Source organism: Scyliorhinus canicula, chromosome 7 (assembly GCF_902713615.1).
Source record: "Scyliorhinus canicula chromosome 7, sScyCan1.1, whole genome shotgun sequence".
Taxonomy (NCBI): domain Eukaryota; kingdom Metazoa; phylum Chordata; class Chondrichthyes; order Carcharhiniformes; family Scyliorhinidae; genus Scyliorhinus; species Scyliorhinus canicula.
In genome coordinates this window covers 56008957-56035200 of record NC_052152.1, presented here as the reverse complement: position 1 = coordinate 56035200, position 26244 = coordinate 56008957, and the positions used below count along the sequence as shown (strand labels likewise).

Here is a 26244-nt window from a genome sequence, read left to right as displayed (position 1 = left end):
ACAAGGCATGTGCTGTCAAGTGTACAAGCAGGGCGCGTGACCTGTTCACTTCTGCTGCTGACGGGTGGAAAACTATCATTCGCATTTAAAAGCATGTAGCGCTAGCTGCTATCGTCAACTTAAAAGCCTGTGGCGGCTGTTGGGTACTTCTCCTGCGATTGAGACCACTGCGACGGATAGCTCCATGACCCTCCCGACACCCACTCACAGGTTGTGATCCTCACTTTGAAAAACCTTGCCATATGCTATTAAGAACTGATTGAGTGCACTGAATATAGCCAAGATGATGAGCCCTGACAACAGCCAAGTTGCAGTGCTTCAGAATTGTCCACCAGCACTAACTGTGCCTTGAGCCAAGATGTTCCAGTACAATATTGGCATCAATCCAAAGTGGAAAATTTTGAAACGATGTCCACAATAAACTGGCCAAATCCAATCTGAGCAGTCACCTACCTCGTAGGTCTACGGTCTACTGTCAACCATCAATAATAATAATAATAATAGCTTATTGTCACAAGTAGGCTTCAATGAAGTTACTGTGAAAAGCCGCTAGTCGCCACATTCCGGCGCACGTTTGGGGAGGCTGGTACGGGAATTGATCCCATGTTGCTATCTTGTTCTGCATTACAAGTCAGCTATTTAGCCCAGTGTGCTAAACCAGCTCCTAAGAGAGGGAAGGGGTCATCGATGGTCCAACAAAGTACTTACTCAGCAGTAACTTTCTCAGCGATGATCAATTTTGGTTACGCCAGCTCCATTCTGATCCAGATGTCATTTACAGCCTTACGAACATACATACAAGTTAGGAGCAGGAGTAGGCTGCTTGGCCCTTTGGGCCTGCCGCACCATTCAGTAAGATCATGCCTGATCTGACTTTAACCTCAACTACACATTCCTGCCTACCCCGATAGCCTTTCACCTCCTTGCTCATCAAGAAGCCTTTTGAGGATGTGAAGCAAGGGTTAAGAGCCAGAATGAATGGGATACATTAGTGGAAAATCACAAGTGGAGGAGCTTGTTATTGAAGCCATTGAAGGAGAATGAACTTGTTGAGATAAGGGAGTTGATATTTGAAGTTGTGATCCGACTCATGACTATAAGCCGAATAGCCTTGAGAAACAAGGAGCATGGCCAGATGACAGGATATGAAATGTGGGAGCCACTTGCAACTATAGCTAACACCTGCTAATTAAGCGAAGACTGCTACATATTCATGTGCCAATAGATAACTTCAAAGTCTGCAAAATCATGTATTAGAACTATGGCAATAACAAATTTATGCTTTGTAATGGGGGCGAGCTCAAGTGAATGTAAGGGACAGCCCCTAACAATACCCATAAAAGAAGGATGTTTTGAGCAAAACCTTGGCACTCTCCGAGGTGGTTCCCCGGAATAACTAGCGAGCGGCCCCGATCGCAAAAAGAATATTCTGAAGTACGAACGTGTTCGAGATTGTTTCTTCCGGACTGAGTGACGAGTGAATCAGAGTCGCATTCACATTTTCACCTCCTTGTTCATCAAGAATCTATCTCTTGTCTTAGGGGTGATAGGGTGGCGCAGTCATTAGCACTGATGCCTCACGGCGCCAAGGATCCGGGTTCGATCCCGGTCCCGGGTCACTGTCCATGTGAAGTTTGCACATTCTCCCAGTGTCTGCATGGGTCTCACCTCCACAACCCAAAAGATGTGCAGGGTAGGTGGATTGGCCACGCTAAATTGTCCCTTAATTGGACAAAATATTTTAAAAAACAATTAAAGTGTCTTTAAAATTTTCAAAGAGTCTGCTTCAGCCACTTCAGGAAGAGAGTTGTTACAAAGACTCATGAGCCTCAGAAAAATAATTTTCCTCACGTCTGACCTAAAAGGGAAGCCCTTATTTTTGAACAGTGGCCCCGAATACTAGATTCTCTTGTTGTTCGTTATGCTCTCCTTAATTTGCTCTGTTTAATTATGTTTGCTCAAGAGTAGCCAGGTATACGCCACAGGGTTCAAAACCGAATATTGATCAAAGACTCGATACACCAGTTAGTAAGTTTGAAATCAATGCACATTTATTTACACACACAGTCAATTATACTCATGCACAAACTCTACTCACTAAACTACAACTACTACTAAAAGCCTATACTTAGCTTCGGGTGCCCACTCAGTCAGAGGAACAATGGCCGTTGTCCGGTTCGGAGGCTGCTGGCATCGAACTGGTATAGAATAGTAGCTAGGAGCGCCTATCTCGTAGCGTGCGTTGACTTTAGCTGGTGCTTGGCGGGTCTCTCGTCGCTGAGAGCCAAGGCCAAGATGAAGGTGAAGAAGAAGAGCACGATCGGTTTTGGGGGCTCCTTTTTATACCCCAAAGGGGCTTCGCGCCCTTTTGGTCAGGCCTTGAAATTGGCCCCAATTAATTGGACCATATCCTAATCATTTGGATTGATTTTCTCCAATAAAGGGGTCGCTGCTTGATCGCTGGGCGGGTCCTAGGTGACCGTTGGCCTGCCTTTGTTTTAGTCTCCACTAGTGACCCGGGGCCGGGATCGAACCCAGGTCCTTGGCGCTGTGAGGCAGCAGTGATAATCACTGCACCGCCATGCTGCCTTCTTAATTACTTGTTGTATCGCATACTAGCCTTTTGCAATTCGTAAAGTAGGACACTCAGATCATAGAGCTCTGCAATCTCTCACCATTTAGATCAGGGGTGGGCAAACTTTTCCATGCAAGGGCCACATTCAGAAATTCACAATTTTAAAGGGCCGCATAGTATATTAAGTTAAATAATTACTTCACCCGGTTATGATTCTGGGCGCCTCATATAGAACATAGAACAGTACAGCACAAAACAGGCCCTTCGGCCCTCGATGTTGTGCCGAGCAATGATCACCCTACTCAAGTCAACGTATCCACCCTATACCAATAAGTAACCCAACAGCCCCCCCCCCCCCCCCCCCCCCGCCCCCCATTGACCTTAAAAAAAAAAATTTTTTTTTTTTTTTTAAATGACTTGGTGGGCCGCATAAAGACCATTGGCGGGCCGCATGCGGCCCGCGGGCCGTAGTTTGCCCACCCCTGATTTAGATAATATGTTTTGTTTTATATTTTTACTGCCAAAATGGACAAGTTCACAATTTCCCACATTATACTCCATTTGCCAGGTTTTTACCCAATCACCTAGCCTATCTATATCCCGTTATAGCCTCCTTGAGTCCTCTTCACATCTTACTACCCAAACCTGTCTTTGTGTCATCAGCAAATTTAGTTACCATACCTTTGGTCCCTTCACCCAAGTAATTTTGAGAAATTGTAAAAAGTGAAGGCCACAGCACTGATCCCTGTGGCACCCAACGACATTTTAACAGAAAAAGACTCATTTTAGTCTGCACTCGGTTTCCTGTTAGCTAGCCAATCTTCTATCGATGCCAATATGTTACCCCCTACACCATGAGCTTTTATTTTTCATAATAACTTTTAATTATGGCACCTTATCAAATGTCCTGTGGAAATCTAAATACAGTACATACACCAGTTCCCCTTTATACACAGCATATGTTACTTCTTCAAAGAACTCCAAAAAAATTGGTTAAATATGTGTTCAACTTTCTCAAAACCATGTTGATTCTACTCATTACCGTGAATGTTTCCAAGTGCCCTGCTATAATGTCTTTACTAATTTTCCCTATGACAGGCCTGCAATTTCCAGCTTTCTGTCTCCCTCCCTTTTGGAATAAAGGAGTTCTGTTCACTCTTTTTCAATCTTCCCCCGATTAAAACCTTCCCCGAATCTAGGGAATTTTGGAAAATTAAAACTAAGACATCAATTAACTTGTTGCCATTTTTCAAAAACCCTATGATGAAGCCCATCAAGACTTTTGAGGCCTGACAGCCTGCAGCTCCAACAAGTTTCTCAGTACTAGTTCCCTGGTGATTGTAATATTCCAGAGTTCTTCCCATCCTTCCAATTCCTGATTTACAACTATTTCAGGGATGTTAGTTGTTCTCTCCCTCCCTCACCAACACCATGGACCTATTATGATTTGGATCAATACTTTCAGTAGCATGTATCATTCAGGCAATTCTATTGTTCTAGTTTATTTTACATTTTAAGTAATTATCACATCTTCCATAAGAATGATGATAAATTGGCTAATGTGCTGTTTATCAGGGCAGTATTGCTATTGTGCTGGCATAGTGAAGTTTTGTCTTTTTAAGTCTACTTTATAATGTTTTTTTGACCTGGGAACTTGCAACTTGGAATATCCTTGTTGATTTCTAGCTCCAAAAAAGAAGCAAAGTTAAAATTGGCCTTCAGCGAAAGCATGGAACAGGCAATACTGAATCTGCAGACTGTTTTACATCAAGTCTGTTTTTTTTCTCCGTTGAAGTCACACTTGTGTACGTTGTAGTTTAATATGTTAAAAATATTCAGAATATTTGCCAGATGAAACTTTGCATTTTTGCAGGCAAATTAAATGTTCCAATAAAATTAATAAAACATTTAAATATTCATGCAGCACTTACTATACAAATTGATGGTGTTTTGTGAAAGCTTAATGGATGTCTGTGGTTGGCACACTTCAGTCATGTCAGACTTCATCACTGTCTTAATCCTCTTGCTCAAAGGACTGAAGTTACCTATGTAATAGAATTAAAAGTCATATTGTGCGTGGTTTACAGGCCAATGTTATTAAGAGCCGCTCTCGGCAACCCCCGTGTAGGACAGACACGGCGTTGCTTGCGGAGAAGGGTTTTTGCGAGTGGATATTCTCTGCCATTAGGGAGTATGTCATACAAGTCATAGAGGGATGCAAGGATGGAGAGACAGATTGATGGACTCTACTTTGGAGGTGGACCACCAATATTCAAGTACCCCAACTCTGGAGTTTTTGGCAGAGAAAAATAAGTTACAGATGGACTTCGAGTTATTGTTAAAGGAGGAGGCAGTGAGCCAGCTTTGTTGCACCAGGGGACATTTATGAGTATGGGGAGAAGTCAAGCCACTTGTTAGCTCACCAGGTGAGGTGGCATGCCTCCTGGGAAATAGTTCACATCAGGGACTTGGAAGGGGGTTGGTTTCTGACCCAGAGAAGGTAAATGAGGTGTTGGAGACCTTTTACTGTGGGCTATATCAGTCTGAGCCTCCGGAGGAGGAATCAACAATAGTACAACTTTTAGATGAGTTGACCTTTCTGGAGGTAGAATGGGATAGGAAGCAAGAGTTGGAGGCACTGATTGTGCTGGAGGAGATTTTGAGATGTATTAGTCTAACGCAGACAGGCAAGGCACGGGGTCTGGATGGATTCTCAGTCGAGTTTTATAAGCAGTTTACTGGGCTGCTGGTTGCGCCTATGTTGGAGATGTTCACCAACTCATTGTCTCAGAGGGCACTGTCGGTCAAGCTGGCACAGGCATCTCTCTCCTTGATCTTGATAAAGGAATGGTCATACTGACCGATTTCTCTGTTAAACGTAGATGCAAAAGTGTTGGCTAAGATACGGCAACTCGATTGAGGTTTGTTTGGCGGGGGTGGTTTCAGAGCAACAGACAGGGTTTGGCAAGGGTCAGCAACTGTCAGCCAACATTAGGAGACTCTTGAATGTATTGCTGTCGCCCTCCTCAGGGGCTGAGATAGAGATGATTATCTCGATGGATGCAGAGAAAGCGTTGATCGGGTTGAGCTTTCTGAGGTTAAGGATTTTGGGTCGCAATTTATATCCTGGGTTAGTCTTTTGTATCGGGCTCCAACTGTGAGTAGTCACATCAATGCCCTGAGTTCTTGATTGAACAGGTGTATGAGGCAGGGGTATCCATTATCCTCACTGCTGATTGCTTTAGCAATCGAGCCACTGGCCATTGTGCTGAGATCATTTTCTAGTTGCAGGGGGATAGAGCAGGGAGGGAGGAAGCATAGAGTGTCCCTGTGTGCGGAAGATTTGTTGTTGTACATTACGGATCCTCTCTACAATGTGGTGGAGATAATGGTGATGCTCAGGAAGTTTGGTTCCTTCTCTGGGTAGAAGTTAAACCTTGGCTAAAATGATTTTTTTCCTGTGAATTCCTCCCTGGGGAGGGGAGCTGATTGGGGGAGGCTACAGTTTGTCTGGCCAGGATGGTTTCCGGTATCTTTGAATTCGGGTGGCTCATGATTGGGCCTCTCTCCATAAACTTAACTTTGGCAGTCTGGTAGAGGAGGTGAAGGCGGATTTGAATAGGAGGATTGTCCGTCCTTTGACAGAAGAGTCCAGATTGTAAAAATGAATATTCTTCCAAGGTTTTTGATTCAGTGCCTCACAGTCTTTCTTTCCAAAGCTTTCTTAGGTAAGTTAATATCTACTTTTATTTGGGCAGACAAGAGCCCCCAGGTGAATAGGGCTTTTTTTGCAGATGAATAGGCAGTTGGGGTGATTGGCACTACCTGCTGTGTTATTACTGGGCAGCAAACACTGATAAGATACTGGGGTGGTTTAAGGAGCTAGACTCTATATGAGGGCAGAGGGAGTAGGCCTGTTGTACAGGAATGAGCTTGAGGGCTCTTGTTGCCGCCTCTCTCCCGTTCTTTCTGGTGAGATGGTCGTCAAGCCCAGTGGTAATAGCTTCCTGGAATTAGGAACCAATTTAGACAGCATTTTAAATGAGGCACCATGTCGATGTTGCCGCAGATCTGTAGGAATCATAGGTTTGTGCCGACTGGCCAGATTCAACATCCAGGGCATGGGAGAGGAAGGGGCTAGAGAGTTTTAGAGATCTGATTTTGGAGGTTGGTTTGCAGGGTTAGAAGAGATTTCAGAGCAGTTCCAGCTTCCAAGAGGGAATGTATTTAGATAATGGCAGGTGCGAGACTTTGTGCCTAAGGAGGTTCCTTCATTTCCAGAGGTGCCAATGCTTTCGCTTTAGGATAGGGTTGTGTCTTTGGATGTGCTAGGGGAGGGAAGGACATAATTCCAAACAATTTTGTTTTTGTAATAATGAAAAATTTCTTGGGATGGGTTGAATATTTTATTTTAAAGGATCATTGCTCTGCTCCACCATCCTTTACCACTTCACTCAATCATAATTTATTTATTTTTTTAAATTTCCAATTGAGTGGCACTTTAGTGTGGCCAATCCACCTGCCTGCACATCTTTGGGTTTTGGGGGTGAGACCCAAGCAGACACAAGGAGCATGTGCAAACTCCACACGGATAGTGACCCTGAGTCGGGATCAAATCAGAGTCCTCGGCAATTTGAGGCAGCTAATCACTGTGCCACCATGCTGTCCAGTCAATCGTAATTTTAAAATCACCAACGCAGAATTAGAATATGAGAGTATGAGTTAGTTAGGATTAAGCTGTTGGGGAATTTTTCCTTCTTTCTCAGCATTCATGCCCCACTGGGCAATACTGAGGTCCCATTGATTTAAGAATTAACTCTAAAATTGAAAGGTTAAAAATTTCAGGCTAGTTAGAACTCAGTTTTGCAGCTAAAATAACAAATGCTGGCATTTATGCAGTGGTCCAGTCAGGATTTGAAGAGACAGCTTAATTTTTGGGTGAAGAACATTCTAGAAAATCCTTTGCTCTTCTTAGGTTTCTTTTAATAAATGTTTTTATTCTCCATTTTCATATTTTCCTCCAAAATTTACACCCCACCCAGAAACAGTAAACGGTAACAAATGCAAAATCAATCCCCTTAACAATGACAACGATCCCATCCTCCCACAACTCCAAACAACGGCCCACCTGTCAAGATATGCATCCAATAAAGCAAACCCTCCCACGGTGAAAACAAAAAACAAAGGAAAAAAATTAAAAAAATAAAAAAGGAGTCCGGGACCGCCCATGGTCACCATAGAGACCCCCCCCCCCCACAAACACTCAACGCCGTCCAACCTCTGAAAGAGTACCGTACGTGATATCCAAGAGTTGTAAACTAGCCCCCCTCCAACTCCTCCCATCCACTGCCTCATGTTAAACTCCTCCCCCCAACCTCGGTTCCTTCCCCCAACTTTCCACCCCGGCTAGACCACTCGGACCCTGTTCTGCCAGGCTCTGATGGCCGCAGCCCCTCCCCCCACCTCACTCTCGTTCACTGGCCGATTTAAACCGGCCAGCGCGGAGGTCCCCGCCCAGGTCCCTTTCCCCTTGCCCGACCCCAGGAAAGCCCAGAAATTCCCTTTTAGCACACACACCCAGCATATCCACCTACACCACAAAGAGCCCTCACTTTGAGTGCAAGTCCCCCCACTTCCCTTGTCCAAGTATATACAATATTGGCTCCTTTAGCCCACACACCCGCACGCAGTGAAACAAAAAAGAAGAAAATACAGAAAATACATCGGCACATGGCCATTTCTCAGTTCTGCCAGTCCTTCTGCCTTTGCAAACTCCTCCGCTGCTTCCACTCTTCCAAAATAAAAGTTGAGCTTATAAGTCACCCTCAGCTTCGCTGGATATACAATGCCGCTCTGCACCTTGCTAATGCACAGTGCCCTCTTCACCCGGTTGAATGCCGCCCACCTCCTCACCAGCTCCACCGTAAAGTCCTGGTATACACGTATACCAGCTCCAGCCCACTGCACCACCCACTTCTGCTTGGCCCAGGACAGGACCTTCGCCTTCACACTGTACCTACGGAAGCACAGAGTCACTACCCTCACTCGCCTTTGGTACAGGCCTCCATGACTAATGAGCCCAGTCCAGTTCATATCGGAAGGGATCCTCCCCCTCCCCCAATAGTTCCGCCAGCATAGCGACAAAATACTCAGTCGGCTTCGGCCCTTCAACTCCTTCGGGCAGCCCCACAATCCTCAAATTCTGTCGCCTGGATCGGTTTTCCAGGTCTTCCATTTTCCCTCTCAGATCCTTGTTAATCTCCATCACCTTCCGCATCTCCTTCCCCATCGAGGTAAGTTGATCACCATGCTGCAACAGCGTCTCCTCCACTTCCTTCAGCGCCTCACCTTGCGCCCGCACCTCCGCCACTGCACCTGCCACCGCCGTCGCCACCGGGGAAATCGCCTCCTCCACCAGCACACTCAACACCTTCCTCATCGCCTCCAAGTGTTTTGTAAACTGCCTTTCGAATTCTGCAGCCATCACCTTGGTTATTTCTTCAGCCGTAGGCAATGCGGCCTCACCTGGGTGCTCCAGCCTCCTTTTTCCTAGGTGACCCCGTGGTGACCTCTCCACTCCCCGATGGACCCTCAGTTGCCTTTGGGCAGCACGGTAGCATTGTGGATAGCACAATGGCTTCACAGCTCCAGGGTCCCAGGTTCGATTCCGGCTTGGGTCACTGTCTGTGCCGAGTCTGCACATCCTCACCGTGTGTGCGTGGGTTTCCTCCGGGTGCGTGGGTTTCCTCCCACAGTCCAAAAATGTGCAGGTTAGGTGGATTGGCCATGATAAATTGCCCTTAGTGTCCAAAATTGCCCTTAGTGTTGGGTGGGGTTACTGGGTTATGGGGATAGGGTGGGTGTGTTGACCTTGGATAGGGTGCTCTTTCCAAGAGCCAGTGCAGACTCGATGGGCTGAATGGCCTCCTTCTGTACTATAAATTCTATGATTCGTCCAGAAAGATGTGCTGTTAGGTAATTGGATATTCTGGATTCTCCCACTGTGTACCTGAACAGGTGCCGGAATGTGGCGACTAGTGGCTTTTCACAGTAACGTCATTGCAGTGTTAATGTAAGTGTTCTTGTGACCATAAAGATTATTATTGTTGTTGTATGTGAGTTACTTGCGTTTGCCTAAACAACAAAAAAAAATGATTGCGTAAAGTGTGTTGAGATGCTTTGACACTGTGTGCACTGTATAAATGTGTTCTCAGTGTATAGAAATCAAAATCTGCTCAGTGATCACAACAGCGGAAGGTGCTGAGCAGAGATAAAGTAGTCCCCGTGGGAAAGGAGGAAAACCCATCATTTGTTTTACACTAAGCAGTCTAGTCTTTAGCATCCCACCCCACCCAACACTAAGGGCAATTTTGGACACCAAGAGCAATTTAGCATGGCCAATCCACCTAACCTGCACATCTTTGGACTGTGGGAGGAAACCGGAGCACCGGAGGAAGCCCATGCAGACACAGGGAGAACGTGTAGACTCCACACAGACAGTGACCCAAGCTGGGAATCAAACCTGGGACCCTGGAGCTGTGCAGCAATTGTGCTAACCACTGTGCTACCGTGCTGCCCCACTATGCTACCGTGCTAACCACTATGCTACAGTGCTGGACTTGTGGGAAGAAACTGGAGCACCTGGAGGAAACCCACGCAGAAACGGGGAGAACATGCAGACTCCACACAGTGACCCAAGCCAGGAATCGAACCTAGGACCCTGGAGCTTTGAAGCAACAGTGCTACCCACTGTGTTACCGTGCCACCCATAGACAGCAAAGATAAATGTTCAGCTGTTGAGAAATATATGCTGGGTATGATTTGTGTTCTTTAAAACAAATGTTAGTATCACACTTCCGTATCATAGACTAGGTGCCCATGTGAGTTAGAATGATCTGAATAATCAATGGACTGGTCAGGTGGGCAGAAAAGTGGCAAACAGAATTCAATCCGGAGACATGTGAAGTATTGTATTTGGGGAAGACAAACAAGGAACGGGAATAACAATAAATGGTAGGATTCTGAAAAGTATAGAGGAAGAGAGGAATCTGGGTACATAAATCCCCAAAGATAGACAGACAAGTAGTTTTGAGCAGTGTTCTTCAAACTTTTTTTCTCGGGACCCATATTTACCAACCGGCCAGCCTGAGCGACCCACGCCGGCCGGCCTGAGCGACCCACGCCGGCCGGCCTGAGCGACCCACGCCGGCCGGCCTGCGCGACCCACGCCGGCCGACCTGCGCGACCCACCATTTTCTCTTACCTTGTTTGCTGCTGACAAAAATGGAAGAAATGGTTTTGGGTCCCTTTGGCCCTCGTACACTCTCCTCCAATTGAACCTGTTGGTTGAAGGTGAAGCCTTCCCGTGTTGGAAAGTATGGAGTCTCCATCTGTCCAAAGTTCTGAAATTTTTTCCTGTAAAATTTTATCAAATAATCCCCCCCCCCCCCCCCCCCCCCCCCCCCCACCGAACTTGTAAAAAAAATGAAATGAATAAAATAAATGAATAAACGAATAAAAACCACGACAGAACTTGTAAAACAAAAAGCTGCAACCGTTTAAACAAAATAGCGGCCGCACTGCAAATACGTGCCTGAGTATCGGCGCTGATCAGCGGGCACGCATGCGCAATGCGGCCAATTTTTTTTTACATGTTCACAGCTCCGCGACCCTCCTGACACCCGCCCGCGACCCACCCACGGGTCGCGCCCCCGACTTTGAAGAACACTGGTTTAGACATGTGTTTATGGGAAACTTTCTTTTATTAACCAAGGCATTGAATGTACATGCAGGGAGGTTATGCTCAAGCTGTATAGAGTGTTAGTTGGACCACTGCTAGAGTACTGGGTACAGTTCTGGTCACCGCATTACAGAAAGGATGTGATCACACTAGTGCAGGTACAGAAGAGATTTATGAATATGTTTCCAGGAATAGAGGGTTTTAGATATGAGAAAGATTTGAAAGGCTGGGATTTTTTTCTTTGGAATAGAGGAAGCTAACAGGAGATTTAATTAAGGTGTATAAAATTGAGGGGCCTACTGTGGACAGGCACGGCATATTTATATTGCAAAGAGGTCAATAACCAGGAGGTTTACATTTAAAGTAAATCATAGAAATATTAAGAGTCACATATCCATACCATTACTAAGATTGCCTATTTCCATTTTTGTAACATTACCCTACTCATTTGTGCCTGTGATCTCAATACACTCCTAGCTGGTCACCCACATTCTTTTTTTAAAATGGTTTTTATTAAGACAATACAGTATATATATAAAATATACATATATACATCAAACACATCCAAAACCAAAAAGAGAACAAACAGGAATCTCATAACAAATAAATAGCCAACACGCCCGAGCCCCATCCTCTCTGCTGTGCCCACATCCACCCTGCCTCCTTTTCTAACCTTCTCCCCCCCCCTCCCCCCCCCCCCCCCCCCCCCCATTCCACCTGCTGACTCAACTATCCTGGAAGAAGTCAATAAACAATTTCCATCTCTGGGCAAACCCCTCCACCGACCCTCTCAAGGTAAAATTTGATTTTTTTTTCCAGCCTGAGGAACTCTGCGAGGTCGATCACCCACACTCCCGGCTTTAGTGGGTCCGAGTCCCTCCATCCCAACAGAGTCCGTCTCCGAGCTACTAGAGAGGCAAAAGCCAAAACGTCAGCCTCTCTCATCCCCTGGACTCCTGGATAAAGTTAAACATGGGGAAGAGTGAAGTCTTTTCGATCCAGGCGAGGGAGCAGGATACTCCAAACATTGCCAACTCTGGACTCTGGACCACCTTCATCATCAGCACCTCAAGACGTCACATCAGCAAACTCCCGCCAATATCCCTCCAACTTCGGACAGGCCCAAAACACGTAGATACGGTTCGCAGGACCCCTCGCGCATCGCCCACGCTTATCCTACACCCCCTCAAAAAACCTGCTCATTCTGGCTACTGTCATATGCGCCCTGTGGAATACTTTAAATTGAACGAGGCTAAGCCTAGCACATGAGGAGGATGCATTCACCCTTCTCAAAGCCTCCTCCCATAATCCAGCCTCCAGCGCCCTGCCCAGCTCTTCCTCTCACTGCAGCTTAACTTCTCCTCTCGTGGCGCCTCCCAGTCCATTAAAGATCTCCGACACCCCGTCCTCACCACCCCGTATTCGACAGGCAAGGAAAGGAGGCACCTGTTTCTTAACTGTTTTCCACCTGTAAGTACTGAAACCCATTCCTGCTGGGCAGCTCATACTCCTCTACCCTCTACCAGTCCCTCCAAGCTCGGGAAGCTGCCCCCCATGAAGAGGTCTCCGAACCACTCAATCACTGCCCATCGCCAGGCCTGGAACCCCACGTCAGCTCCCCCCCCCACAAAAGAACAAACCTGTGATTCCCACAAGATGGAACCAAAACCGAGGCACCTCCAGCCTCAGGTGCTGCCGCTATTGGCCGCACACCCTCAGGGCCGTCACCACTACCAGACTTGTGGAGTGCCTGACTGGCAAGAATGGCAGAGGCACCGTCAACAGTGCTCCCAAGCTAGTGCCCTTTTTCAAGACTGCCTCCATCTGCTCCCAAACCAACCCCTCCCCCACTACCTACTTCCGTACCCATGGCTATATTTGCTGCCCAGTATTAATTCATTACATTTGGCAAGGTCTGCCAGCCCGCCCTGCTCCAGCAGAACCTTCTTCACCGGTGGGGCTTTCCCCACCACACAAACCCCGAGATCAAATACTGATCTTCCTAAAGAAGGCCTTTGAAATAAAAATCAGACGGTTCTGGAACACAAAAAGAAACCTCGGAAGCACAGTGTGTGCAGGAGGGTTTCCTGACACAATATGTGGATAGGCTGACAAGAGGGGGGGCACATTGGATTTAGTACTGGGTAATGAATCGGGCCAAGTGTTAGATTTGTTTGTGGGAGAGCACTTTGGAGATAGTGACCACAATTCGGTGTCTTTCACTATTGCAATGGAGAGGGATAGGGCCATACGGCAGGGCAAGGTTCATAATTGGGGGAGGGGTAATAATGATGCGATTAGGCAAGAATTAGGGAGCATAAGATGGGAACAGAAACTGTCAGGGAAAGGCACAAATGAAAAGTGGAGCTTGTTCAAGCAACAAATACTGCGTGTCCTTGATAGGTATGTCCCTGTCAGGCAGGGAGGAAATGGCCGTGTGAGGGAACCATGGTTCACAAAAGTGTTGAATATCTTGTCAAGAGGAAAAAGGAAGAGTATGTAAGGATGAGAAAACAAGGTTCAGTTGGGTCGCTTGAGGGTTACAAGGTAGCAAGGAATGAGCTGAAAAAAAGGGCTCAGGAGAGCTAGGAGGGTGCATGAGAAGTCCTTGACGGGTCAGATCAAGGAAAACCCCAGGCTTTTTACTCTTATGTGAGAAATAAAGTAATGACCAGGGTGAGGGCAGTTCCGGCCAAGGACAGTAGTGGGAACTTGTGCTTGGAGTCAGAAGAAATAGGAGAGGTGTTGAATGAATGCTTTTCTTCAGTGTTCACCGAGGAGAGGGGCCATGTTTTCGAGGATGAGAGTGTGATACAGGTAGGTAGGCTGGAGGTAGATGTTCTGAGGAAGGATGTTTGAGCAATTTTGAAAAACCTGAGGGTCAACAAGTCCCCGGCTTAGATGGGATATATCCAAGGATTCTTTGGGAGGCAAGGGATGAGATTGCAGCGCCTTTGGCTTTGATCTTTGGGTCCTCACTGTCCACAGGGATAGTGCCAGAGGACTGGAGAGTAGCGAATGTTGTTCCTCTGTTCAAGAAAGGGAATAGGAATGACCCTGGTAATTATAGGCCAGTTAGTCTTACTTCGGTGGTCAGTAAGTTAATGGAAAAGTCCTGAAGGATAGGATTTATAACCATTTGGAAAGATGCAGCTTAATCCGGGATAGTCAACACGGTTTCGTGAAGGGTAAGTCTTGCCTCACAAATTTGATTAAATTCTTTGAGGAGGTAACTAAGTGTGTAGATGAAGGTAGAGCAGTTGATGTCGTATACATGGATTTTAGTAAGACGTTTGAGAAGGTTCCTCTTGGTCGGCTCATGAAGAAAGTAAGGAGGTGTGGGATAGAGGGAAATTTGGCCAACTGGATAAGTAACTGGCTATCACATAGAAGACAGAGGGGGGCGGTGGATGGAAAATTTTCAGACTGGACCAGTTACCAGCGGTGTACCACAGGGATCAGTGCTGGGTCCTCTGCTATTTGTGATTTTTATCAATGACTTGGAGTAGGGGGCTGATGGGTGGGTCAGTAAATTTGCTGATGATACCAAGATTGGTGGAGTAGTGGATGAGGTGGAGGGCTGTTATAGGCTGCAAAGACACATTGATAGGATGCAGAGCTGAGCCGAAAAATGGCAGATGGAATTTAACACTGATAAGTGCGATGTGATTAATTTTGGTAGGACAAATTTGAATGCGGATTACAGGGTCAACGGCAGGGTTCTGAGGAATGTGGAGGAACAGAGAGATCTTGGGGTTCACGTCCACAGATCTCTGAAGGTTGCCACTCAAGTGGATAGAGCTGTGACAAAGGCTTATAGTGTGTTAGCGTTTATTAACAAGGGGCTTGAGTTTAAGAGCCGCGGGGTTATGCTGCAACTATACATGACCCTGGTGAAACCACATTTGGAGTGTGTACAGTTCTGGTCACCTTATTATAGGAAGGATGTGGAAGCATTGGAAAGGGTGCAGAGGAGATTTACCAGGATGCTGCTGGTTTGCAGGATAGGTCTGAGGAAAGCTAGGTTGACAGAGCTAGGGCTTTTCTCTTTGGAGCGGAGGAGGATGAGAGGTGACTTAATAGAAGTTTATAAGATGATGAGGGGGATAGAATGGACGTTCAGAGACTATTTCCTCGGGTGGATGTAGCTGTTACAAGGGGCCGAACTATAAGATTCAGGGTGGGAGATATAGGAGGGATGTTCGAGGTAGGTTCTTTACTCAGAGAGTGGTTAGAGTGTGGAATGGACTGCCTGCTGTGATAGTGAAGTCGGACACTTTAGGACTTTCAAGCGGTTATTGGATAGGAACATGGAGCACACCAGAATGACAGGGAGTGGGATAGCTTGATTTTGGTTTTGGACAATGCTCGGCACAACATCGAGGGCCGAAGGGCCTGTTCTGTGCTGTACTGTTCTATGTTCTGCCGTCATCTTCAAAGACTGCACCTGCCCCGCTGACAACAGGAGCACTTCCCACCTCTTAAAATCCCCCTTTGCTTGCTCCACCAACCAGGTTAAATTCAATTTATGTAATTGCTCCCACCCCCACGCCAAACTCTCCCCCATTACCAGAAACAGCAGCTGGCCCAATCTCCTCTCCTGCCCCCTGCCCTGGATTGAAAAGACCTCACTCTTCCCCATGTTTCTTCTACCCAGAGAACCGGCCGAATTCCACCAAAACGTCCATGATCCCTCCAATACTTCCCAATGGATCCGATATGTAGAGCAGCAGGTCGTCTGCATATAGTGAGACCCTATGCTCCTCCCCTCCCCACACAATCCCTTTCCAACCCCTTGACGCTCTAAGCGCCATTGCCGGTGCCTCTATCGTCACGGTAAAGAGCAATGGGGGGAGTGGGCATCCCTGCCTTGTTCCACGATGCAACCCAAAATATCCCAAACTCACCCGGTTCGTTCTTACACACGCTGCCTGATACAACAACTGGACCCAGCCCACAAACCCCTGCCCGAACCCAAACCGCCTCAGTACCGACCACAAATATTCCCATTCCATCCGATCAAAGGCCTTCTCTGCATCCATAGCTCCTCCACATACTGTCCCTCCAAGGGCATCATTATAATGTTCGACAGATGCCTAACAACAAGACGTCTAACATTAGCTGGCAGATGCCTCGCCTTTACAAACCCTGTCTGGTCTTCCCCTATCACAGTTAGCACAGTTGCTTCACCATGCATGTTCTCCCCGTGTCTGCGTGAGTTTCCTCCGGGTGCTCCTGTTTCCTCCCATAGTCGAAAGATGTGCAGGTTAGGTGGATTGGCTGTGCTAAAAATGGCCCTTGGTGTCCAAAAAAGGTTAGTTGGGGTTACGCTGATAGGGTGTAGATGTGGAAACGGGGTGGTGTGGGCTTGGGAAGGGTGCTCTTTCCAAGGGCCGGTGCAGACTCGATGGGCCAAATGGCCTCCTTCTGCACTGTAAACTCTATGATTATCTCCGGCACACAGTCCTCAATCCACGAGGCTGAAATCTTTGCCAACAACCTGGCGCCGACATTCAATGATATTGGGCGGTAGGACCCACATTGCTATGGATCCTTGCCCTTCTTCAAGATTAAAGGTATTGAGGCCTGCCTGCATTAATGTTGGCGGGGGGAAGGGGGTAGCATTCTCCCTCACCTCATTAAATGCCCTTACTAGCAGGGACCCCAGGTCTCCCAAAAACCTTTTAGAAAATTCTACCAGAAAACCATCTAGGCCCGGGGCCTTCCCTGCCTGCATCGCCCCCACACCCTCCATCAGCTCCACCAATCCAATGGATGCTCCCAGCCCCTCCTCCACCTTGGGGAACTCAAACCCGTCTAGGAACCGCTGCACTCCCTCCCCCCTGTCGGTGGCTCTCATTTATAAAGCCTCCTGTAAAACTCCTCAAATACCCCGTTCACCCCCACTGGGTCCCATACCTCTCCACCCTTAATATTCCTTCACCTTTCCAACCACCTTCGCCGCCTCCTGCTTCCCGAGTTGGTGGGCCATCATCATACTAGCCTTCTCCCCATACTCTGCCCCTCTGGTCCTCCACAACTGCCCCACTGCCTTCCCCGTGGACCCCAGTCCGAACTCCATCTGAAGCTTCTGCCTCTCCTTCAACAATCCTGCCTCTGTGCCTCCGAATACCTCCTCTCCTGTCTGCCCGCAGAATTTCATCCACCAACCTTGCCATCTCTGCTCACTCCTCCTTCTCCCTGTGCACCCGGATCAATATGAACTCCCCTTAATCACTGCCTTGAGTGCCTCCCATAGCGTGGTGGCCGAGACCTCATCTGTATCGTTTAGTTCCACACACCCCCGAAAGGCAGCTCTCACTCGTTCACACACCTCCTCATCCACTAACAGCCCTCCGCCCAGCCTCCACTGTGGGTGCTGTTCCCCCCCCCCCCCCCCTCCAATGCCAGTCTACCTGAAGGTCCATTCAATGTGGCGCGTGGTCTGAAACCACGATTGCCGAGTACCCAGAGTTGACCACCCCCGCCAATAACGTTGTACCTACCACAAAAAAAAAAAATTCGAAAGTACACCCTGTGCACATGGGAGACGTATGAAAACTCTTTCGCCCTCTGCCTCTCAAACCTCCATAGATCCCTTCAGCTCCTTCACCACCACCGACACCCTTCCGACCTCAGCCAGTCTAACCCTGGATCAATGACGTGTTAAAGTCCTCCCCTATAATCAATCAGTGCAAGTCCAGGTCCGGGATCTTCCCCAGCATTCGCCTCAAACTCCACATTGTCCCAATTTGGGGCATAAACATTTATCAGGACCACTGGCATCCCCTCCAGCTTCCCACTCACCATCACAAACTCCTCCCCCCCCCGAATCTGCTACGAAAACCCACACCTCAAACGGCACCCGTTTATTTACCAGCAGCGAATGGGAGCTACCCACCCCGCGTCTTCACGTCTAATGCCAAATGGAAGACTTGCCCCACACACCCTTTCCTTAGCCTCGTCTGATCCCCGATCTTCAATTGTTTCTTGTAAAAAGGCCATGTCCGCCTTCCAAACTCCTCAGGTGCGTGAAAACATGTGACTATTTAATTGGCCTATTCAGCCAACTCACGTTCCACATGAACAATCTGGTTGGAGGGCACACTGCCACCTCCCCCCACTCCCTTCCCGATCAACCATACCCTGCTTAGACCAGACTCCGGCCCATGCCACGTGACCCTCCAGGCCTACCCTCAGATGTCCACTGTCACCACTCCCGCCCATGCTATGACACAGCAACAACACCTTTGTCGGCAACCACCCCTTCCCCTTCTCTTAAACAGAACTACCCCATCCCCCTCTACTACACTAACCACCTGATCACTCCCTCCACTGTGCTCCTGGTAGCCCACCCAGCCAGACTGGCAGCGCCCGCCCAAGTCTCCTAACTCCCCCGCTGGTTCCCCTCCCTCGCACACCTCACAAACAATACATCGAGAAAAAAGGTGCACTCGCTCTCAATCACAACAAAACATCTCGAAAGAGAAAAGTTCTCCAACAACCATATAAAAGATACAGGAAAAAACAGACATAAAAGCACCCATCTCCTCCTTATTCTGCAAGTCCATTGTCTATTAAAACCTCCATTGCCTGCTCTGGTGTTCCAAATAATGGGGCAGCACAAATGGTTAACACTGTTGCTTCACAGCTCCAGGGTCCCAGTTCAAATCCCGGCTTGGGTCACTATCTGTGTTGAGTCTGTACGTGTCCCAGTGTCTGTGTGGGTTTTCTCCGGATGCTCCTGTTTCCTCCCACAAGTCCCGAAAGACGTGCCGCTAGGTAATTTGGACATTCTGAATTCTCCCTCAGTGTACCCGAACAGGCGCCGGAATGTGGCGACTCGGGGTTTTCACAGTAATTTCATTGCAGCAATTAATGCAAGCCTACTTGTGAAAAATTATATTATATTATAATGTTCTCCGGCTACTAAAGACACCCAGAGCGAGCCGGGTACAACATCCCAAACGTCACCCCCTTTTTAAAGAGGGTAGCCTTCACCCGATTAAACTCTGTTCTCCTCTTCACCAGGTCCTGAAACGCCCAAAGCTCACTCCCCTCCCAAGTACATCTCCTTGTCTGCCTCACCCATCTCAGTATATTCTCCTTGTCCAGCAACAAGTAAAGACGCACCACCATTGCCCTCTGCAGCTCATCCACTTGCAGCTTCCTCATCTGCGCCCTGTGAGCTCCGTCGACTTCAAGGGGCCGGTCAAAGGCCCTTCCCCCATCAACTTCTCCAGCATCTTGGCCACATACCCGCGCCCTTCAGGAGGTTCTGCCTTCGGGAGCGGGTTCTCCAATTCCTCCACCTTCTCCTTTAACTTCCGCATCACACCTATTTCGGCCGCCAACGAGGCCAGCTGCTCCCTCACCGCTTCCTCCACGGTCAATTCTTGTTTTTAACGGTTCCACTGCAAAGGCTAGGTCCTCCTGGGCCTCCCTCCTCTCTCGGTTAAACTTTTAATTTAAAAGTTCCACCAGTTGGTCGGTCGACCATTGGGCAGGCAAGGCAGACCCTTTACCTGCCACCATATTAACCTGTGTCGCATGAAGATTCTCCTGCTCCAACTGCTCCATTCTTCTCAACCCACTACTGGTCCGTGGATCCATCACCAGCCCCACCAGTGGAGTCAAACTTGCTCCAGTCACCCGTACACCTTTTGCACAAAGCATCCACGCTATAAATGGGGAAAAGGTCCAAAAATAAAAACAGCCTTGAACGGGAGCTGCCAAATGTGTGACCACTCACACCATGGCTGTCACAGGATGTGAGTTTGCACATTCTACCTACAATTATTAAGATGGTCTATTTCCACCTTCATAATTTACCTGACAAAGACATGCAGGTTAGATGGATTGGGCATGATAAATTGCCCTTAGTGACCAAAGAGGTTAGGAAGGGTTACTGGGTTATGGGATAGGGTGGAAGTGAGGGCTGAAGTGGGTCGGTGCAGAATGGCCTCCTTCTGCACTGTATGTTCTATGTTCTGACCTCACCTCATCTGCTGTCAAACCCTAATTTGTGTTATTACCTCTAGACTTAACTACTCCCGTACTCCTGCCTGGTCCTCCCCACATTCTACCTTCCATAAACTGGGGGTCATCCAAACCTCTACTGCCCGTGCCTTATCTGACATCAAATTCCATTCAACCAGCACCCTACACTCGCTGGGGCCAAGCAATAACTTGGATTTTAAAACGCACACACTTGTTTTCAAACCATTCCATAATCTCACCCCCGCCCCTCTTCCTCTTTGAGCCCCACAACCTTGGTACATCTGCACTCATCTGTCCTTTTTCGCATTCTGATTTAATTCCTCTACCATTGTTGGCCACGTCTTCAACTGCCTAGGCCCTAATCTATGGTCTGATGACTTTTGAAAATTGTTGTATATACTTTGTTGCCATGTTATTAAAAACCTTGGGTTCAGTATGTCTGCCGAAACTGTGATTAAGGGGCCATACTGTGAGATAATCATTGATTTTAACCATTTGCTTATTTACATATAGGTGGCTAATGAATATTGTTTATGAGGTTCACTGGTGCGTAGATAATTTATGAGGGATTGTGTTTAGTCCGAGCTAAGCAGGTCATGGGACATCTTAGTGGGAGACTGGAGAATGCCTTATGCTTGGAATTCAGATGGGCGAAGCCAGGCCTGTCTGCAGAACATAGAACAGTACATCACAGAACAGGCCCTTCGGCCCTTGATGTTGTGCCGAGCTTTGTCCGAAACTATGATCAAGCTATCCCACTCCCGGTCATTCTGGTGTGCTCCATGTGCCTATCCAATAACCGCTTGAAAGTTCCTAAAGTGTCCGACTTCACTATCACAGCAGGCAGTCCATTCCACACCCTAACCATTCTCTGAGTAAAGAACCTACCTCGGACATCCCTCCTATATCTCACACCCCAAACCTTATAGTTATGCCCTCTTGTAACAGCTACATCCACCCAAGGAAATCGTCTCTGAACGTCCACCTATCTATCCCCCTCATCATCTTATAAACCTCTATAAGTTGCCTCTCATCCTCCTTCGCTCCAATGATAAAAGCCCTGGCTCCCTCACCTTTCCTCATAAGACCTACTCTCCAATCCAGGCAGCATCCTGGTAATCACCTTTGCACCCTTTCTAATGCTTCCACATCATTCCTATAATGAGGTGACCAGAACTGCACACAATACTCCCAATGTGGTCCTCACCAGGGTCCTGTACAGTTGCAGCATAACCCCACGGCTCTTAAACTCAAGCCCCCTGTTATAAACGCTAACATACTATAGGCCTTCTTCACGGCTCTATCCACTTGAATGGCATGACATGAACCCCAAGATCTATCTGTTCCTCCACATTCCTCAGAACCCTGCCGTTGACCCTGTAATCCGCATTCAAATTTGTCCTACCAAAATGAATCACCTCGCACTTATCAGTGTTAAATTCCATCTGCCATTTTTCGGCCCAGCTCTGCATCCTATCAATGTCTCTTTGCAGCCTACAACAGCCCTCCACCCTCATCCACTACTCCACCAATCTTGGTGTCACCAGCAAATTTACTGACCCACCCTTCAGGCCCCTCCCCTCCTCCAAGTCAGTTATAAAAATCACAAATAGCAGAGGACCAAGCACTGATCCCTGTGGTACACCGCTGGCAACTGGTCTCCAGTCTGAAAATTTTTCCATCCGCCACCATCCTCTGTCTTCTATGTGATAGCCAGTTACTTATCCAATTGGTCCAATTGGCCAAATTTCTCTCTATCCCACACCTCCTTACTTTCTTCATGAGCCGACCATGGGGAACCTTATCAAATGCCTTACTGAAATCCATGTATACGATATCAACTGCTCAACCTTCATCTACACACTTAGTTACCTCCTCAAAGAATTCAATCAAATTTGTGAGGCAAGACTTACCCTTCACGAATCCGTATTGACTATCCCGGATTAAGCTGCTTCTTTCCAAATGGTCATTAATCCTATCCCTTAGGACCCTTTCCAATAACTTACCGACCACCGAAGAAAGACTAACCGGCCTATAATTACCAGGGTCCATTCCTATTCCCTTTCTTCAACAGAGGAACAACATTCGCCACTCTCCAGTCCTCTGGCACTATCCCCGTGGACAGCGAGGACCCAAAGATCAAAGCCAAAGGCTTTCAAATCTCATCCCTTGCCTCCCAAAGTATCCTAGGATATACTCCATCTGGCCCAGGGGACTTGTCGACCCTCAGGTTTTTTTCAAAATTGCTAATACATCTTCCCTCAGAACATCTACCTCCTCCAGCCTACCCGCCTATATCACCCTCATCCTCAAAACCATAGGCCCACTCCTCGGTGAACACTGAAGAAAAGTATTCATTCAACGCCTCTCCTATTTCTTCTGACTCCATGCACAAGTTCCCACTACTGTCCTTGACCGGCCCTAACCTCACCCTGGTCATTCTTTTATTCCTCACAAGAGTAAAAAGCCTTTTGGCTTTCCTTGATCCAACCCGCCAAGGACTTCTCATGCCTCCTCCTAGCTCTCCTAAGCCCTTTTTTAGCTCATTCCTCGCTACCTTGTAACCCTCAAACGACCCAACTGAACCGCGTTTTCGCATTCTTACATACGCTTCCTTGTTCCTCTTAACAAGACATTCAACCTCCTTTGTGAACCATGGTTCCCTCACACAGCCATTTCCTCCCTGCCTGACAGGGACATACCTATCAAGAACACGCAGTATTTGTTGCTTGAACAAGCTCCACTTTTCATTTGTGCCTTTCCCTGACAGTTTCTGTTCCCATCTTATGCTCCCTGCTTCTTGCCTAATTGCATCATAATTACCCCTCCCCCAATTATTAACCTTGCCCTGCCGTATGGCCCTATCCCTCTCCTTTGCAAGTGAAAGACACCAAATTGTGGTCACTATCTCCAAAGTGCTCTCCCACAAACAAATCTAACACTTGGCCCGTTCATTACCCAGTTCCAAATCCAATGTGGCCCCACCTCTTGTCGGCCTATCCACACATTGCGTCAGGAAACCCTCCTGCACACATTGCACAAAAACTGCCCCATCTGAACTGTTCGCCCTATAGAGGTTCCAATCAATATTTGGAAAGTTAAAGTCACCCATGATAACTACCCTGAGACCTCCACACCTATCCATAATCTGCTTTGCAATTTTGTTCCCCAACATCGCTGTTACTATTTGGGGGCCTATAGGAAACTCCTAACAATGTGACCGCTCCGTTCCTATTTCTAACTTCAGCCCATATTACCTCAATAGGCAGATCCCCCTCAAACTGCCTTTCTGCAGCAGTTAAACTAGCCTTGATTAACAATGCTACTCCTCCACCTCTTTTACCACCTTCCCTACTTTTACTGAAACATCTATACCCCGGAACTTCCAATAACCATTCCTGTCCCTGTTCTAACCATGTCTCCGTAATGGCCACAACATCGTAGTCCCAAGTACCAATCCACACTCCAAGTTCACCTACCTTATTTCGGATGCTCCTTGCATTAAAGTAGACACACTTCAACCCACCTACCTGCCTGCCAGTACATTCCTGCAACCTTGATACCCTCGTCAGTACCTCACTACTCTCAACACTGGCTTCCGTACTACAGCTCATTTTCCCATCCCCTGACAAATTAGTTTAAACCACCCCCCGAAGAGCCGTAGCAAATTTTCCTCCCAGGATATTGGTGTCCCTCTGGTTTAGGTGCAAACTGTCCCGTTTGTACAGGTCTCACCTTCCCCAGATGTGCTCCAATTATCCACGTAACTGAAACCTCCCTCCTACACCATCCCTGCAGCCACGTGTTTATCTGCACTCTCTTCCTGTTCCTCAACTCGCTAGCACGTGGCACCGGCAACAAACCAGAGGTGACAACATAGTTTGTCCTGGCTCTAGGCTTCCACCCTAGCTCCCTAAATTCATGTTTTAAATTCCCGTCCCTTCTCTTACCTATGTCGTTGGTACCGATGTGAACCACGACTTGTAACTGTTCCCCCTCCCCCTTAAGGATTCTGAAAACACGGTCCAAGACGTCACGGACCCTGCCACCCGGGAGGCAACACACCATCCGTTAGTCTCTTTCATTGCCACAGAACCTTCTATCTGTCTCTCTAACTATTGAGTCCCCAATAACTATTGCTCTCCCCCCTTCCCTTCTGAGCCACAGCGACAGACTCAGTGCTGGAGATCTGGTCACCGTGGCTTACCCCTGGTAAGTTGTCCCCCCCCACCAGTATCCAAAGCGGTATACTTGTTACTAAGGGGAACGACCACAGGGGATTCTGTACTGACTGCTTCCTCCATGCCCCTCTCATCATCATCCATCTTTCTTCATTCTTCAGAGTAACTACATCCCTGAAGCTACTATCCATGACCACCTCTGCCTCCCGAATGATCCGAAGTTCATCCAGCTCGAGCTCCAGTTCCCTAAGTTTTGTAGTTTCCCGTAGGACTTTAGTCTGACAAGACAGAGGGATTTTCAGGTCGCTTTCCAAAGGTCTGCACAGAGACGCAAGTAACCCTGATTATTAATTTTATTTATAAGTGGCATTTGAACTCTATTGGGTTGCTTACTTGAAATATACAGTGGCAGGGTGTAGATAGGGAGTTGAAATTTCCCCTGTTTTTCGTTAACAGTTTTAACACTTAATTGGAAAGATATTAATGTCACTAATGTGATTGATTGTGTTTAAATGAAAACTTTTTTACATTATACCTATTGGTCAGTGTTATCACTCATGTGGTTTAATAGTCTTCCCTCAGTCTTACAAATTGACAATTGTTGAGATTCTCGTACAGGAGTCCTAAAACTAGAATTCCCTTCCTAAACTCTCCACCTCCACCTTTAAAAAACCCATTTTGTGTTAAAACGCTCTGGCGAGGCACCTTGTAACGTTTGATTAATGTTGTTTTGGTTTGGGTGGAGGTGGAATTTTTGTACCTAGAGGGTGATGGGGATCTGGCACTCAAGAGGGGCACTTTAAAAGTAGTTAAGAGGTGTCGTAACGTCCAGCACCACTGCCCAAGAGCTGCATGGTGGCATAACTCTTTTGCGGCCGGCACAGGCACAATGGGCCGAATGGCCTCCATCTGCGCGATAAATCATCTACGCACTATTTCTTGATCTGGAGTTGCTCAGTGGCAATGTTTAAAGTGCGCACAGAAAATCCCTGAAATGATACTGCCACATCTCACCATATTAGCTGGACTCTCCCCAGCGGAGACCCAGCACCAGCCAGTCTGCCCCTACCCCATTCCTTAGCCAGATGGTGGCATTTGCCGGCTTCGCTCCACTGGACTCTAGAGTCAAACAAACAATCCTGCACCAATTCAACTTATCAATTCAACTTTTCGGCGACGGGGCACAGCTCACCTGAAAGTTCGCGCACAGTTGCTGTTGAGCCCGGCCCGCCATTGCCTGAGAACCGACAGAAAGGAAAATCTCCCCTCCACCTCAGCCACAGGCCGCTCAACACCTGCCTCTGTCAGACAGTGCGCGTGCGCCGCCGGCCTGCCCCCTCAGTGACCTCATCGCGCAGGGCACGCGCTGAGCTCCCCGGCCGACGTCGCCCGTGTCACGCGCGGCGGCCTGTGAGGGAGGGGTGTGCGCGCATGCGTCAGTGCGGAACTTGTTGAGGAGGAGGAGGGAGCAGGGTGAGGAGAGGGCGAAGAGCGCCTTGGCTGCAAACCCGCTGACGGCCAGTGACTGCCGCGTGCTCAAGGCCGAGCGGGCTGCCGACATGCAGAACGTCATTAACACTGTCAAAGGGACTGCGCTCGGAGTGGCAGAGTTCCTGACGCCGGTACTTAAGGTGAGTGGTGTCTGTTCAGGCCTGTGGTCACCAAAACGCGCCGATGGACAACATTGACCCTCCGAGCCAGGGTCCAGGCATTGAGTGGCTGGTCCATCCAGCAGCCAGAACCAGATA

At 47.8% G+C, this 26244-nt stretch overlaps 1 protein-coding gene and 1 long non-coding RNA gene across 2 annotated transcripts in view; one reads left to right on the top strand and one right to left on the bottom strand.

Annotated features, from left to right (window-relative positions):
* LOC119968988 overlaps nucleotides 1-25822 on the bottom strand; it is a 29782-nt gene extending 3960 nt beyond the window's left edge. The window contains exons 1-2 of the long non-coding RNA XR_005461273.1: nucleotides 25689-25822; nucleotides 4507-4620 (exon numbers count right to left, since the gene is read on the bottom strand). This is a non-coding gene — a long non-coding RNA (uncharacterized LOC119968988). The remainder of the gene's footprint in view (nucleotides 1-4506; nucleotides 4621-25688) is intronic.
* An 87-nt stretch (nucleotides 25823-25909) lies between these two features.
* atg3 (autophagy related 3) overlaps nucleotides 25910-26244 on the top strand; it is a 52049-nt gene continuing 51714 nt past the window's right edge. The window contains 1 exon segment of the mRNA XM_038802075.1: nucleotides 25910-26127. Within this exon segment, the coding sequence (XP_038658003.1) occupies nucleotides 26056-26127 (72 nt within the window). The 5' untranslated portion in view covers nucleotides 25910-26055.